General features: G+C 48.9%; 3 protein-coding genes across 3 annotated transcripts in view; all 3 read right to left on the bottom strand.

Annotated features, from left to right (window-relative positions):
* The window catches only part of LOC116948812 (uncharacterized), a 17048-nt gene extending 11709 nt beyond the window's left edge, over window positions 1-5339 (bottom strand). The window contains exon 1 of the mRNA XM_076071805.1: window positions 1688-5339. The gene's annotated coding sequence lies outside the window, so the exon portion shown is untranslated. The remainder of the gene's footprint in view (window positions 1-1687) is intronic.
* On the bottom strand, window positions 1341-9551 carry LOC142929803 (uncharacterized). The gene is made up of 3 exons (XM_076071798.1): window positions 7547-9551; window positions 6921-7108; window positions 1341-5832 (listed from the first exon to the last, which is right to left on the bottom strand). The coding sequence occupies exons 1-3, from the start codon at window positions 8562-8564 to the stop codon at window positions 5527-5529; spliced, it is 1512 nt and encodes a 503-aa protein (XP_075927913.1). The 5' UTR covers window positions 8565-9551; the 3' UTR covers window positions 1341-5526.
* Window positions 9543-17599, bottom strand: LOC142929788 (CUB domain-containing protein 2-like). Its single transcript, XM_076071747.1, has 6 exons — window positions 17512-17599; window positions 13780-14169; window positions 13141-13166; window positions 12626-12926; window positions 12135-12311; window positions 9543-11699 (listed from the first exon to the last, which is right to left on the bottom strand). Exons 1-6 carry the CDS (start codon window positions 17597-17599, stop codon window positions 11518-11520), a joined length of 1164 nt encoding a protein of 387 aa, XP_075927862.1. The 3' UTR covers window positions 9543-11517.

Raw genomic sequence — 17599 nt, 5'->3', positions numbered from 1 at the left:
TGACACTAATGGGTCTGTTCACGGAAATCACTGAAACTCGCTTTTTACATTGGTATTTATTTTACCAATTCGCACTCGCTGTTCAAACAGTAATTACAGCCGTGCAATATAAACGCTGCATACAGATTAACAACACTTCGAGCGAATGTTATTTAGTTAAATAAAATGTCAGTCCAAGATGCCGTTTTTCGCGAGTACATTTAAATAAGTAATTGCTGTTGATGTTTATTTTATAGAATAATTTCATCGTATGTAATTAAAACTTGATTGAAATGCAATCAATTCGGATCCTCTGAAGGTAGTGACTTTGTATGACAATTTGCCCCCTTTGTAGATGATTACCTGGGAGAGCTACGCCGCTTACATTTGAGAGTGAGCGGTATTTGTAAAGTACAGTCTTGTGTTTAATCACCCAAGTGAGAGCCAGTTGAGACCACAAGTCTGTGTTCCAGTCGCAACCGTACACAAACACAAGAGCAGACAGAGGGGAAGGTGCAGATGTAGCAGCAACAGCAAACGAAATGAAAGCTTCAAGTGAAAATAAATATCTTATACTCAAAAAATATTAATTGCGTGATAAAATTGTGTAATGTACGAGTTCAACTGCATTCAGCGTCTCTGGGTAGCCTGACGTGTTTTTAGTTGTATCGAGGTAGGTCGATGAATTCCCACGGATGTCTGTGATAATTTCTCTCGAGGATTACCAAAAGGCAACATTAGCCTTGAGAGTGCACGTTAAAGAGCGTGCGCCGCTAAGGTCGTTCAGGTAGGTCAAGTGTCATAACTCAAAATACATTTCTGAAATTACCTACGACCACATTTGTCAAATACAAATAGCCGCGTGTACCCCATAGTTCCATATCTCCCGTGCGAAATAGAAAATGGGCCCTTACTTGGTTAAAGGACACAATATGCCATATTTCACGTGGATCTTGACTTAAAGCTTTCGTCACTGCAGGAATTCATATTCTTGGGTCTTTCGGTAAAGTCACGTTGATAGGTTCAAAGAAAATAACAAAAAATAACAAAAACTTACGACGTTGCGATCGAAACGTCGTAGTTTTTTGTTATTTTCTTTGAACATATCAACGTGACTTTACCGAAAAACCCAAGAACATTTCACGTGGATGTTTGCTCTAAACCTTTATCATTCAATCGATAGTCTTAACACTGCAATGAAATAATTCAGTAAAATAAATAACTAATGAGGATACACCAAAGATTCCCTTTTTGTCATTAATAATAATAAATTCATTTATAATTAAATGACATTTCGTAACGGTCAGCAACGGCGTCGCGTGCTGTCGTGAAAAGTTTTGATGCAACGCGGTAATCAGACGCAATCTTAAAATGCATTTATTCAAGAGGAGACGAAGGACGTGTACATGTTTATTATTATTCCTATTAAATATCGCAAATTACTTATTCAAAGAACAACATCTACTTGAGTAAATGTGTGAATTGGAACCTCGGTATAAGTCGAAAATGACAGTTTTAATGAATAATTACATATATTACAAACTAGTTCACAACATTCTTAAATGCTTATCCTGGATACAGTGAAAATGTGCTGGATTAAAATATTAAGCTTAATAATAAAGAATGTTACAGCACGAGATTCCTTACCAAAGCTGTAAGAAACCCACACTTAATCCCATCACTTGTCAGTAGGTAGCATTCTCCTTACCTGTCGCACTCAACTAGCGGGTTAAAAGAATAACAACGGTAAGTTTGTGACAAATTAAAAACAAAGTAGCATCCTCTTATTCTTCTTCTTCCAAAGACCAGTTACCATTTAAATGAAACACAGTCTCTCTCTAGCAGGTTGGCTGAGTATGTGGCGCGTTTTCACAATCACAGCATCCCAGCACCGCCCTCTATATATATAGGCACGCACACACACCTAGCACGTGATTCTTTCCACAGAGGGCATACACACCCACCCCCCACTGCAGAGAGTAAATGTTGAAGTCGCCACCACAGAGAACAACACTCAACTTGACTTCTGGGAATCTCAGAAAGTCCGGGCGACGACATCAGATATCATGCGCGGCCCTAACAGGAATAGGATTAGCACGGTTAGCTGCATGCCGTGCGCAATCAATTCAACATTTAGGTACAGCAGCGAAGGTCAAGAGGTCATCGTGGTCAATGCCGCTGATGCCACCACATGTTGCCAAGGCGTCTTTCTTGCTCTTACATCCCATAGACCTTCAACGTCTGCTCTTACAGTCTCCCACCATCTGGATCCTGGCCTTACAACGCAGTTACCCATCACGAAGTCGCACACAACGGCCTGTGCCTGAGTGCATCTGCAATGCTTCTATTGTGAGCTGCGTACCCTGTACTTCCATGAACTGGCCAGTATCCTCCATATGCTTAATTCGGTTCCGATCAGTTTCCCGAAAGAATCTCCCAAGCACGTGGCGCGAAACGTCGGACGTGCCGAACCACGCACGGTAAGGCGGGCAGACGCATCGGAGGGCCTAGGCAGCAACACTCGGCAGGCGATTTGCTTGCCAGATCGTTCGGGATGGAGACAGCGGTGGGATTTTTGCCAGAAGCGTGATGGAGACCCGTAAACATTTGCTCACTTATACATTCTGCTCGCGCGTCATGTGTGGTGGTGACTCCACACGTTTGGAGCCGCAGTTGAGAACCCCTTTGCGTGAACAGTTCGGGCTGCAAGTATGTATCACGTGGCGGTAGCCGATCGATGTTGATTCGTAATTAAATCAGCGATGATCAACATCACCCTGGGATGGTGCACGATCTCGTCAGATGTGGGCGGTCACGTGGCCCCGCCGAGTAGCACGTGCGCCGTTTGATGCAGACGATCGCGGTTCTAATACAGCAGGCCGCCCTGGTTATTACTGCAAGTGTATTAACCGTAAAATACGCGCCGTCTGCTTCACGGTACGTATGTATGTTGAATTTCTTTCCCACCGTACGTAGCCGACTGTGCTAGTGGACGTTAAATATTCCCCGAAGTCATTGTGCTGGCATGATGGCAAAACATTGGCTACATTCGAAAAATTGCATTCAAATTACTCGGTTGGAATGACACGTAGCAACCATCACATTACACGTAGCAACAATCACCCACGACTAGGAATGCTGCACACCGTGTCTGTGAAACAGAGCGCCTGCACGATAGCCTAGCATTATAATAATGATGCGATTACCAAACGCACTAATGTTATTGTTAAAAGATGAACAGCCTTGAGGCCGGTTTGTGTTTGGATGCGAGGCTGCCTGGGAGTCCCACGGTGTTGTCGGCTTGGCCAGCAAGGTGGCCACAGAATGGCAGCACGGCCATGAATTCTTAAATATTCACTAAAAGTGCTGTTGCCAAACTCCCCACACGCCAAACATTCATCAGCGGATTCGGACAAATATTCCCAGCGAGGCTTATTAGGGTACAGTCCCGCAAGATGTCTTATTGTTCATGCTACTAAACCTTGCCTTGTACAATTATATTGACAAGGCAGTCCGCTTAGTTGCGGTAACTTAATGTTTGCACAAAAAACTCAACACATTCGTCAACACTGCCCTAAAAGTAAACACGTTGAGTAGTTGTGTTTGGGCGCCACCCTCCACACACAATCACAGGCCGACGATCGGTCGGACGCGCACGAGTCGTAGGAGGCGTTCGCCACCAATATTATCCACACTAGAGCAGGCGTGTTTGGGGTAGATCGTGTAAATATAAATGTGTCGTTAAAACCCGCCACCACCCGACACAGACAATTAGTGAGGTTTGTCACGTGAACAGAACGTGCCAATTCGTTACTGGGAACAGCGGCTGTGTGTAGTCACAGTAAAGCCACGACAGCATTTTCTCACTCTGGCGAATTGCCCGATGATGCTGGATGTAATTACTAGCGAAACGTCGAACTACTCAAACTGCAAATGTTGTGGATTCACTCTTCAGCACACCGGTGGGCTAAAGTAGTGAACTATTTTGTCTTTTGTCAACGTGACACTTTTTTTGCTGATTGGCCGTGTCGGGTGGTGGAGGGTTACGACACATTTATAAATAACGCGATCTAACCCAAACACCTTTATTATGAATTTTCTCTTCAAGTACTCTGACGTTTCGCCGGCAATTACAAACATCACATGGGGGAGCCGTTCTCAGTAGATCGCCCGGGTAGCCGCACACACAAACCCCCGGGGTTCGAGTCGCCCCTCGCTGTTTTTCTGTATTCATTTGAAGTGACAAGTTTCGACGAGAAAGAGAACTCCATGGCGATGCGGTGCTTTTGAAGAAAATCAATAAAACGACGACAACACAAACATCTCCCCCCACTCGTGGAGCCCGTGGCTCGTGACGGAGCGGGCAGGGCTCTCTATCCATTGTCCTCGTGTCGATGTTTTTCTCACACAGGGCACGCAAACACTGCGGCTTTATTTGATTAAGTTCTCCTACCACAACCAAGTTTTTCCACTGCGCACGGACTACTGCTTTTTGTTTATTCCGTGACGTTGCCACCTGCCAGGCGATCTTTATTTTTTGTTGAAGACGCGACAGCGGTGACTAAACAACAACAACAACACAAAAACTTCGAATGATTACTAACCGCACCTTCATTGAATTTAAGACTTCGTTTATGTTCATTAATTTGATGTCATTTTTATTTTATCTGCTAACGCTTCATCTGTATCCGCTGGATTATTTGTATCAATCAGAAATATTAGTTTAGTTTTGTTACTAATAATTAGATACATGTCTAACGGTCTGTCTCACTATTTCATATATATACAAGATCGTAGCTAATCAGCCTCTGGGTTTAATAGACAAATCGGCACTGGGTAGGTCAGTGGTTCTTAACCTTCACATAAGAGTTTGATGAAACAAAGTAGTTGTGTACTTACGTGCTCAATTTGTTTCGATTATTTACTTTTAAAAAAAAAATCTGGCCATGTCTCGCACCCCCAGAAAGGACATCTCGCCCCAACAGGGGGTGCATGAACCCCAGGTCAAGAACCACTGGCCTAGAGGTTATTCGCGGGTGTGCAGCACAGCTCCCCTGTGTGGTTTCGGATCGAACCCGCGAGTAGTTCGGCGCGATGTCCAACGTTTCGCGTGTCTCACAGACAAGTGCTTTTGTTGTTTTCCCAGCAGTATTTCCCGAAGCGGGCAAGCTTTTGATTCGTCTCAGTCTCATCCCAAGAGGCCTATTGATCAAACGCAGTTGCGTTTAACTGGATGTGGTCGCGCAAGGACTCGCCACAAATGCCATAGGCAGGGCTGATTGCCGGGCGAACCTCTGGGAATCCCACCAGGGTGGCGGGGTATCGGTCTCTGGAAAAGCCACGCAGTGGGATGAGATGTCTCAAGTGCATCTTTACCCCCATGCCCTCCCCTCTATTTCCGCCCTTTGGCAACCACTGATGTCACCAGCCCCGAACATCACCACTGACTGTGAACTAATGGACAGAAATCTTAATTTGTCTAATTTTAATTATCGTGTGCTGAGACAGCGCGCGCCCCACCGCAGGTGCGCGTGCCCCACCGCCGTCCTATAGGATAAAGAAGGCGATGGCAGCGGCGAACATGAGCACGCACGCCAGCACGCAGATGGTGATGAAGAGCACCCCGCTCGTGTCGTCCGACCTCACGCCGTCGAGCGTGGGGGCGGCCGGGGGCGCGGGCCCGCGGGGTGCCGCCGTCTCGGGCTGCTCCACGGTGGCGCGGAGCCGAGCGAGGCAGCGCACGGGCAGCCACTGCTCCTGCTCCGAGCCCGCCAGGCTCAGGGTCACTCTCACCACGTTGCTGTGCTGCACGGTTTGGTGGGCGCCGAGTTTGTCCGTCGCAACGGAGGGGTGCTGCGAAGGAAATTCGGTGGTGGCAAGAACGAAAGCGGAGGGGGAAATATTGCAAGTAGTAAATGTCGTTCTTATAATCCAAATCATAAAATCAATAACAAAGGTTTTTGGGTTAGATCGCGTAAGAATAAATGTGTTGGTATTACCTTTGAATCTCTGCACCTTTTGAGGAATGCCAGTGAAGACATCAATTTACACGCTTCATGCGGAGTTTCTCCAATTTAATAGTTTTAAGAAAAGTATCCTCCCCGTAGAGGTTCGCCAGTTGAACACGTAGCAGGCTTTCGCGACCAATATCATTCATAACAAAGGTTTTTGGGTAAGGTGCAAAGATTCAAAGTTAATACCAAAACATTCATACTAATGCGATCTAACCCAAAAAACCTTCATTATGAATAATATTGGTCGCGAAAAACCAAAATATAAAAGTGGATCTGATAATAAAACGCTTGTTTCTCAAGGTGGCTTATTCTGGGATGATGTTAAGATCTTGGCTTTGGCTTCATGCACCCAAGGCCTCGGATAATAATTATCCTTCTCACGGCAAACCTATGAAGCATTCACTCATCCATTGTTCTTTGTCGAATATAGAGATGCATCATTAAAGGGAGCCTACAACAATGGAATACACTTCAAGTGGATGAGCAATAGAATGCATTCTTACACGAAAGTAAATACAATATAACACAAATATTCAGATGGTACATCAGTGTATTTAAATAGTGAAATACTTGTATATTTTCGACACTTCACTAAACTATACAAATAATTGCGTAGGAGTTTGTGATGTCTTTTTAGTTCCCCAAAGAAGCTCCCAGCACGCGGCGCGAAACGTCGGACACGGCGCCGAACAACACCACGCGAGCCAGACATGAGCACGAATGCCCACGGCGGCAACGCCAAGCGAACGCAAGAGCGACGTAGGAGAGGAATTTGGATGAAGCCCTAAGAGCCATCGCAGCTGACACCCTGCTCCTCTGTCTAACCGTTGACTTCTCAACAACAACAACAGACGACGAGAGGCGATGACGATCGATGCAAGTCACGAATGCAACGCGTGGGGAGCCACGCGGCCTGGGCGCCCCGACCTGCACCGAGGCGAGTGTCGTGCGGCAGGCGCTGTAGTTGGCCTCGATCCTGAGCGTGGAGCCCGAGGGAGCGGACGAGCAGGCGGGGTCCCTGAGGCGGGCCGACAGGAGGCGCACCCCGGCCGGGAGCTCCGTGGGCAGCGTCGCCCTGAAGCCGCTCTCGCCGCAGGCCACCGTCATGGGCACCACTGACAAAGGCAAAGATCCCAACCCCACCCCCGTATAGCCTCAACAGACGTTTGGGGCAAGTGCCGTGAGCGAGCGGCACCTGCGGAGGCCGGCACGGCACACGAGGGGGGTGGGTGGCCAGCACCACGCCCCGCCGACTTTGTCTACCCAGTGGCGATGTTTTTTTTACACACCGCACCAGATACTCATTTGAGGCTGAGTCGACCTAGGGGAGGACCAGACCACACGCGGCTACCTATCTGATGGACGCCAGTGTCGTGATCCACATTTTTCAGAGCTGGGGAATTCCTGAATAAATATCAACAACAACAACCACAATAACTGTTGCTGCGTGTCTGTTGGTTTGCTCCGTCTCCTTTGAGAAGGGGTCACTCGCAGCACATTTTCATTCGTCTTCCAGAAAACGCTCAAAGTGCACATCAAGCAGCCCCTCTCACCAGCCGTGTAGGAGAGTGAAAACCCTCGCAGGGCCTCGGAGGAGTCTGTGTGCATCGTGATGAGCAGCTTGCTCGAGGTCGACGTCGTCGCTGGTGGCATCCTCGAGCCGCAGAACCGTCCGAGAGACGAATTCTCGTTCTCCGTCTCACCGTCGAACAGCGCCACCTGGTCATAGCTGACTCCAGACGAACATTCAACGAAGAGCGTCACCTGGTCATAGCTGACTCCAGACGAACATTCAACGAACAGCGCCACCTGGTCATAGCTGACTCCAGACGAACATTCAACGAAGAGCGTCACCTGGTCATAGCTGACTCCAGACGAACATTCAACGAAGAGCGTCACCTGGTCATAGCTGACTCCAGACGAACATTCAACGAACAGCGCCACCTGGTCATAGCTGACTCCAGACGAACATTCAACGAAGAGCGTCACCTGGTCATAGCTGACTCCAGACGAACATTCAACGAAGAGCGTCACCTGGTCATAGCTGACTCCAGACGAACATTCAACGAAGAGCGTCACCTGATCATAGCTGACTCCAGACGAACATTCAACGAAGAGCGTCACCTGGCCATAGCTAACTCCAGATGAACATTCAACGAAGAGCGTCACCTGGTCATAGCTGACTCCAGACGAACATTCAACGAAGAGCGTCACCTGGTCATAGCTGACTCCAGACGAACATTCAACGAACAGCATCACCTGGTCATAACTGACTCCAGACGAACATTCCACGAACAACGCCACCTGGCCATAGCTGACTCCAGATGAACATTCAACGAACAGCGCCACCTGGTCATAGCTGACTCCAGATGAACATTCAACGAACAGCGTCACCTGGTCATAACTGACTCCAGATGAACATTCAACGAACAGCGCCACATGGTCATAGCTGACTCCAGATGAACATTCAACGAACAGCGCCACCTGGCCATAGCTGACTTCAGACGAACATTCAACGAAGAGCGTCACCTGGTCATAGCTGACTCCAGACGAACATTCAACGAACAGCATCACCTGGTCATAGCTGACTCCAGATGAACATTCAACGAACAGCGTCACCTGGTCATAGCTGACTCCAGACGAACATTCAACGAACAGCGCCACCTGGTCATAGCTGAATCCAGACGAACATTCAACTACAGCCAGTCCATCGCATCGGGCTGCCACCTCGACTCAGAATAGCAGAAGAGGGGAGAACTGCATGAACCTCCGATGAGCACGGTTGTCTACGTACGGTGCGAAAAAAGTTCAACATACGTACATGCAACGCATTGTCTTAGTGCCGTGATATTGGACGACAATAAAAGGCACATGCGACTTTAGTGACCATCGAAAGACGCGCCACATAACATATTTTCACATTCACGCGTGCCACAATCGAAATTGATCTCCCACAATTAATTATTTGGGAGCAAATACTGTTACGTTGGATTTGTTTATAAGGCAACGTTGGATGGAGTTGTTGGGTCTCTGATTAGCAAAGGAGGCTTCAACAACGGGGCGGTCAATATCGCATCTGGCCAGGAGGTGGCTTTGTCGAGTCACGACCTGCTGGTTGCTGCTGCTGGTGGGATGGGTGCCCGCAGCACAGTCACGTGGCAACTGCAGGGGCACTGCTCTGCCGTGCGTGCCGTGCCACTGCTGCTCACTGACGGTGCTTGGCGGTCTTGAGTTGTGCAGGTAAGGCAAGGCCGTAGCCATGGAGTCAACATTGGGGGGGACCAAATCTTCCAGGGTGTCTGGGGGTCCCAACCCAGAAAAATATCAAAATTTTTAAACTCATTTCCTACCTAAAATATTTACAAAATTCACTAACACATGGGATGGTTTTTTGATTTATATTTTACAATGTCTAATAGTGTATTGGATTACATTGCTCCGTTTTTACTTTTTACCATTTCTTGTTTCATTTTAAGCAATGGCAGAGATTAGGGATTAATAAAGTAAAACCATAACCACAATAATATAAACATTAATTTATGCATTGATTTATATGAAGACAAGTCCAGATATTGTGGCCAAGGTTTAGCAAATTGTTGTTTTCATTTACATAGCATAGCAATTATATTTTTATAGCAATATATTGGGGGGGACATTTTGAGCATATTTGAATATTGGGAGGGGGGATGTCCCCCTCCCAATATATATTATAATTACGGCCTTGAGGTAAGGGACATCATACTTGTGTTCCCTAAGTTAATTCCACACAGGTTCAAAACAAACAAACGAAAAACCTTCCGCTAAACAAATGCGTGGCAGATGAGTTTGAACGCCGGTGTTCAATGATAACTTCGCGCATTGAGAGTGTGCAGTGAGCGGTATGCGTGTGCACCGCATTGTACCGGACTGGCTTAGAATATAAAGTGACTGAGTTAACCGAGTTCGTTTAATCAACACTGAAAGCGTCTGTAACCATGCGTCACGTGTCTTTGTGTAGTTCTTCACAGTGGGTTGGGTGTACAGTACGTTGCGCATTGTTTATGAATGTATATCTCGAGCGGTTCAAAGGGACGCGCAAATTATAGGTGAACGTTCTGCGAATTTACAGTTCTGATCGAATTTATTAGTTTAAAGCTCAAGTGAAATGGGGAATGGATAAATGTGAGCGTTCAATTGGGCATTGTCACAGCTCTTTGGTTCTATTCGGTAAAGTCACCGAATAGAACCAAAGAGTATGGATCCTTGCAGTCACGAAAGCTTCAAATCTAGAATTGTCACAGCTGTCAACCCATACGCTTTATCCCGTGTTCATGTACAGGGAAATTGAGTTTGCAGGTCCATATGTCGTACAGCCGTTTCAATACGGGCAAAACATTTTTAGTGTATTTGTGTTTCTCCCTTGTGATGGGACTTTGTAGGATGAACGTTGAGATTTATAAGGGTACGGGGTGACCAATAAGGTCTGGATTGGTCTGTAATAAGGTAGGGCACTGATAAGGGGTTGACAGCTATGAATTGTTAATACTCGAGTTTCTAGGTATGCACATCAGACAAACGGATAATGGAGCCCTGGTGTTGTCTCGCTCAGTAATATATCTACACAGTCAGTATTGTTGCGTTTCACAGCCGCTCAAAATACATGATGCCATCATCTCTGCATTTCGAGTGTGCACCACACGTTGGTGATTTCTGTTCTAAAGTGCCGGTGGAATAGGTCTGCCAGGTGGCGGATGTGTTTAAGGATCTCGGTGATGCCATCTAAAACAATTGGGCACTTGCCCACAGCATTGCTTACTTTCTCAGCACCTGTTATGCATTGTTGTTGTTAATGTTTATCCAGGCAGGTAGCTGTGATTAAACCGGGTGCTCCAGTGTAGTGAGTTGATGATCCCAGCCATGCCACCAATAATTGCATAAAAAGTAAACCCACATAGTGATAAACTGGGTTGTGCACTTCGTTTTGACTCATTCGTGTGCACCAGAGGTCACCTGAAGGGATCTCGGAGGTAACTCTGTGAAATCCACTTCCACGGGCAGTTCTCTAACACGAATGGTTGCACTGCACTGCGACAGTTCAAAGTGGATACTGTGCCTCATGACACTATACCGAGAGCACAATTAGGGTAACTTTCGGGGGATTTTTTTTTTATTTTAATAAATTAAAGAAAAACATTACCGCTCAGACCTGGGTTTTGGGCCACACGTTGCTATCTTCTTTTCCAAAACTACGAACACTGTGGTTGCGTTGATCCTAAATGATTAGTGAACGTGTGGAGAGTTTTCTGCTTTTAAAACGATTTGAAGCATTTAGTTCAGGGAAGTGGAATCCAGTACCACCTTCAGCTATTGTGATAGCATTTTAGTAAACATTCAAGTGCCTTCCTCAAAGTGCTTGCTTGGAAAAAAAACCCCACAATGAGCTGGGAATGTGCTCGTAAAACCACGATAAAAATAAATGAATCCACCCTACCACTCGCGACGCAGAGAGGCGTTGACGCGCGGTTAACCCTTACGTGCCGGGGCCTTACCCACAGTGGCCCCGCTCATCGCTCTCCTCAAGGTGGAAGTCTCGGAAGGAGAGGCGGAGGCGGAGGGGCGGCGGCACGGCGAGGAGCCAGCGGCAGCGCACCCCGCCGGGGTAAGGGCCCGGGTAGCGTGGACTGTGCACGTCGCCCTGCAGCGCCGTCAGCGTGCGCTGGCACTCATCTGCACGCGGCGGCGGCGGCGGCGTCACGGGGGTTAGTGCGCTCGAAGACGATTTTTTGTTTATACGACAAAAAGTCCCCCACCACCCCGAAAGTCTCGCGCCTGTCTCTTTTTTCAGGAGGGTCCTGCGCAGATCTTCGCAGTTGGTGGCGGTGGTGGGGCGTGCGGTGTTTCTGCCGTGCCTATTCCCAAATTGGTTACTTTGCGGGAAATGTTTTTTTTAGCATTGGGACGTTTGGCCAATAGCGGTTACATTGTGCTCGTTTATTTTATCAACGGGAGGAAAGTGGAGAACCTGACGGGAGCACAAGCGGACCGAGGGTCAGAACATAACAGACACTGTACATGCAAACTCTGCTCGATCAATGTTCTTGGAAAGTTTCCGTTGCTTAGTCAGCTTAGAATTGTGCTCTGCCCCTGTGCGTGTTCGTTGACCTGTGTGGTACTCGGCCAAGAAGCCCCGAGCGCCGATGTTGTAGTCGGAGTGAAACACCACCAGCAGGCGACGCCCAGGAGGAGACACGAACGTCGGGAGATCCGTCCCACTGAGGACGCCGCAGTAGCGGCCCAGGAGCTCGGTGGGATGAGCAGTGGCGGCCGGCCAGAGGTCTCCTCCAAAAATACAACAAAAGGATTCACTCCGGATCTTTGATGCTCATTTTGACAGGGATGATATTCCTTTGCAAATCATTCCCAAATGGATCAGTAAAGAGCCCATTCGGTTACTTCGTGTCCCAGAAGCTAGGCTGGATTGCATACAATTATTCTTTGGCTTGGAGAGCCCAACAGGTTTCAAGGGAAACCAGTTGCACGAGTCGCAAGTGTGCTGTGGGCATCACAACACGATGCCCACGGCACGGTTGTGAGAGCAAAAATGGTAACCCCCCCACGAAAACCCCCACAAACATTGAAACATCGTTCGCTACCATCACCGCCGGCATCCTCGCCGCCTGCGTACACAGCCACGTAGTCGAAGCCACAGCCCTCGCCCTCCTCCAGCAGGAAGTCGCGGAACGCGAGGGTGGTCGTGGCCGCGAAGGCCGCCGCCTCCGGGCGCACGGCGCCGATCTCCGTCCGGTTCCTCGTGCCGGTGACGGATGCCGCCGAGTGGCCGAGCGCCCAGACGCAGTCGGCGCCGTTGGGGTAGTGGCTGGGGTATGCAGGGCTCGCGAAGCTCCCGGAAGGTCCCGAGAGAGGGCCCCCGCAGTCCTCTAGAGGAGGAACGGGCTAGAAATGTCTTCAGCAATAAAAAGTATAAACATACAAGATCTCACCCACCCCCGTTTTAAAAAAAAATGTTTGTATCACGTTAAATTGAATAAATTCCAGCGCTGAGAATGAATTGTTGCCCATGCGGCAAACACTCCACTCATATCCAGGCCGGTGGGAAAGTGCTGCCCTCTGCTCTGTGGCATTGAATGGATCTCAGATGTAGCTCTACGGTGTCCGCTTCCTCGGGCCTTTCTACTGGACGAGAGGCGGGAATAGACACGTCGTCTCGTGCCATGATGCCGATAGCGCAGTCAGGAAAAAATTGATGGAATATTTGGGAAACTTGAGTTTTATCAACCACAATGTGCTTGAAGAAAGTTTTCAATCAGTGCATATTGTGAACTATGATCCAAGTCTTTAGATGATATCTGATCACTTCACTGATGCTGAATATATAGGGTATTTAAAAACGTTTATTATATATATTCTTTTGTAATCTGCCTACAACCAAATCAATATGAATGTGTGCAACCTCGTCATATCTTGGAAACGTGGCAGAGTTAAGCCTGGGTAGCGCCGGGAATACGAGGCGTGAAGTGCCATCACCATTCCGTACGTTTTGCGGACACGTCCTTCACTTTGGACCACAAACTCAAACGCGTTCATCAATTTGCTCAAATGATCATCAAGGGATTAATTGGCAGCCGGAATTTTCCAGGGCTGACTTCCTGAAAATATTTCTGGGCCCACCCTCCACTGTCGGGTCTGGTGAGGTCTGTGGACCTCGGGGAAATATTCCTTGAGAACCGAATCTCTTGATCAGAGGTCACAACCGGCTTTAGCGCCACCACCGCTGAGCCCCACGCACCTGTGTCGAAGGCGATGAGGAATCCCGGACGCGACACGTGTTTGTCCGAGTGGAACTGCAGGCCCACGACGTGGCCGGACGAGATGAGGGCGGCCGGCGGGATGACCCCCGGTGGCCGTGGCGCCTCCTCGCTGCCGTTGCGGCCGCGTTCCCCGCAGTAGCGGCCCCGCAGCGCGCCCGCCGTGCCGGGCTGCCCGTCCCAGAGCGTGAGCGCGTCGTACGCGCACGCCGGGTGCGGCTCCAGCGAGAAGGCGGAGAACGCGAGCGTGAGGCGCGCTCCCGCCGGGGCCACCAGCAGCCAGAGGCAGTCGGCGAGGGCCGGGTACGGCGCAGGGTGGCGGGGACTGCGCACGTGGCCCGCGCGTGACGACAGCACGCCGCCGCACTTCACTGCGCGCCGTGGGGGGGGGGAGGGGAGGCATGGGAGAGATCGAGCGACGTTCCGTCCGGAGGCGTTCGTTCTGATAATCCCGTTGCGTGAAACAAGTAGGGCGGAAACTCCCCTCGTCTGTGGCGATGCGGGACGACGAAACGTCACGGGCACGGCCGTCCGCCGGAATTTATTTTTGATGTTGGCGAATTATAGGATGAATTTTCTGACGCGCTCCTCTCATCTGCAAAACTCGCAAAGCGGGGACGGGAAAAAAAAACCCCGTGGACGATTGTGGATAGTTGGAAGAATAGGGAGGCAGAACATCGGAGTTTTCAAGGGCCGTGGAGTCGCATTTCAAAGGGTGGCGGAGATTGAGGGCTCCTGCGCGATTGTCGTCTGTAACGATCAAGCGCTGCTTTTATCGAGGGCTGTCGTGATGAGTGACAAAGTTGCTCGTGGGTCGAGTGACTCGCAACTTTGTTCAAGCTACTCTTCAACGTTGCTGCTGTGGCACCAGCAACGAGGGCTCTGGGTGGGTGGGGTCACGGTCACAGTGGCAACCCGGTCCAGCATGGCCCAATTCAGGATGTTTCAAACCACCCACCACTCCTCCGCCTTACAACCTCTTCTGCACCGTGTGTCTGCAGGGACAGTGATCTCCTGCCTTCGCTGTCACGCTCTGATCATTCTTCTGGACCAAACTGTTAGCTTTTGACACCAGTGGACGTCACGTTCGACTTCGTTGTTCTGAGCAGTGATTGTCTCTGCCTATCCTGAATCTACTCATAGCTCAACTTTATTTATCTATTACTAATAATCATGATGATGATGGCTTTTTAGTTTCCCTTTCTCATCCGCAGAATCCCCACAATGTGTCAACAGGCAAACCGCTACCCTCTTGTGCATTCACATCCATTCAACTCCTCCAACAAAGTGGTACTCCTCAAAGCAAGCCTCATCCCTGTCGTGTTTATTTTCACATCTTACAAACGAAACAAGGCCCTGGCTCCCGCCACCTGCAGAGCGCCTTTCCACAGCGCTGCTGAAACCCTCGGTCACGTGGCCCCTGCACGGGATTCACAGACTCCCTCCTCCAGAGGACGCAGGATGCCGCTGAGGGTCTTCTGACTCAACCCGCAAGCGTGCCACACAATGGCTTCTGATGGTCCCCCAAGCTCGTCCCTTCGACGTCTCTGATGATCCCTGAAGCCCACCCTGTCTCTCCACATCCTCTCACTCGCACACTCCACTCCAGGAATCAGGCAGGCCTACACTCAATATGGACTCACTGGTGGTGAGAACATTTCTATGCTGCCCGGAACTCACTCCTCGGAGCTGCCCTCACCATTGACCCCATCCTCACTTTGCAGTCTAAGCTTTCCATGCCTTCGTTTACAGAAAATACCCCGAGTGGCAATTTCCCTTGGATTGTTATATGCAGGCAGTACGAGTTCAGGAACAGTCGTGTAAGAAGGTGTTTAGTGGAACTGGACACTGACTCCGATTTTTTATCTCACTCTGTACAGGTAGTCCCCGGCTTACGGAAGGTTCCCGGGAAATATCCGTAACCCGAATTTTCCGTATGTCGGAAACTGAACCATTTTCCCGTAAACGATAAAATCCCACCGCCGGAAATAGCTGTGGCTCCCCTACCGTTCTCTCTCTCTGTGTACCTCATCGCGCTGTCGTGCGTTCCCCATCACTTCCCCTGTCGTATCGCTGCACATACGCTCAGCACTTGCTGCGGATTCTTTCATTCGATCGAATATCTACCCTAACACTACCCGTAATTAAACTGATGGAACATATCCCGTACTGTGTCCAATTGTCTATGAATACCACGAAGCATAGGCAAGAATCAGCTACGTGACGCGACAACAGGAAGAGAGGCGATGTGGTAGTGGTGGTGGGTTAACGGCGGTCTCGTCAGGGTAGCGGTGTACCGGCGAGACTCAGGAGTGCTGCACAGGCCACAGCCCGCCTTGGGGAACACGGCGGCCCCGCTTTACGCCTCGCTCCGCCGTGTCCATCCGCAACCTCACCGCGCCGCACGATGTGCGCTTACGTAACTAATGCAAACATTTACGCATGTCGGTTCATTTTTTGAACACGATTTATGGGATCATTTCCCCTAAAGTCGGATTTCCGTAAGTCGGGTCTCCCGTAACCCGGGGACTGCCTGTATTTGCATAAATAATCTCCGGTCTCCACTCATTTGTCACTCGCCACACGTGGTCGGCTAATGTTCATTTTGCTTGAATTTTGTATATTTTGACTGCTCTATACTGTGCAACACAAATGGACCACACTGTGTATACAACGCAGAACAACTCCATTATACAGGGTTTTTTGGGTTAGATCGCGTAACCCCCCCCCCCCAAAAAAAAATCTGTATTATGGATATTACTCGCGAAAATCTACGTTTTAAACTGACAGAGAAACTCCTCTCATCCGCAGTTACCTAAATCGCGCTGATGTACGGTTATATGTGAGCCGAGTGAGCTCAACTGCGGTTTCTATGTCACTGGACCACGTCGCACGTGTCCAATATGAGAGAGAGAGAGGGAGGGGCGGGACTGAAACCTGTATTAACTATCTCTGATGTGGCTCATACTGATTATAATCGATAAATTAATCATTTACGCAGCACTCACCTCGTCGCAGGCCGTGGCGGTGAGGTGAGCGGTGCCTGGGGCCTCATGGAAACCGCACGCTGTGCTCACATGCAGCCATGAGAAGCCGAATGAGGTTAAAAAAGATATTTTAATATATACATAGCCTCATCGCTCTCATAAAACAAATATGTTCCAACGCAACTGCGATTGAAGTGGCTTTAAAAAAAAAGATCTGTCTCTCGTTTCTGTCGCTTTTTGAGCATCTGCAAATAACGAAAGAATCGCGAACTCAATGTCCCTGGCGGATAATAGGATTGGTGGATAATAAGATGACGGATAAGATGAGTTTCGCTTTGTATCTTTTTATCCCCCTCATTCTCAGCTGTCTACTTTCGACGGTAGTTGTCGAGTATCTGGAAGATCACTCGGTATGTCTACACTTCCTTCAACGAATTTATCACCCGTGGTGTTTTTTTTTTACTTTTATGGAGCATCTGGGCGATACTCGACTCCCAATGCAGAATTCTAATTCTTTTAATCCATTTTAAAATGGCACGGTAGGCACACTGTGCATTTAACAACAACAACCGCCATTCACCACTAAGTGGCGGTGACATCACCACGACGCTTGTGCCAGGCCATGTGCACTTTGAGGCCACGTGAATTTAACACCCCCCCACACACACACACAGCTTAGCCTGCGATGCAACCCGCGTCGGCAGGCTCCATGAATGTATTCGTCACCTTTTCCTGCCTTGCCAGGGTCGAGGCATTTTAGCAACAGAGCGCAGCTTAAGAGCAGCACTCCTTTTGAATTCACGTCCCAGCTCAT

The sequence above is a fragment of the Petromyzon marinus genome, chromosome 35 (assembly GCF_048934315.1).
Source record: "Petromyzon marinus isolate PM22_M1 ecotype Great Lakes invasive population chromosome 35, UKy_Petmar_22M1.pri1.0, whole genome shotgun sequence".
NCBI lineage: Eukaryota > Metazoa > Chordata > Hyperoartia > Petromyzontiformes > Petromyzontidae > Petromyzon > Petromyzon marinus.
The sequence above is the reverse complement of the archived record's forward strand: the minus strand, read 5'-3'. Positions and strand labels throughout refer to the sequence as shown.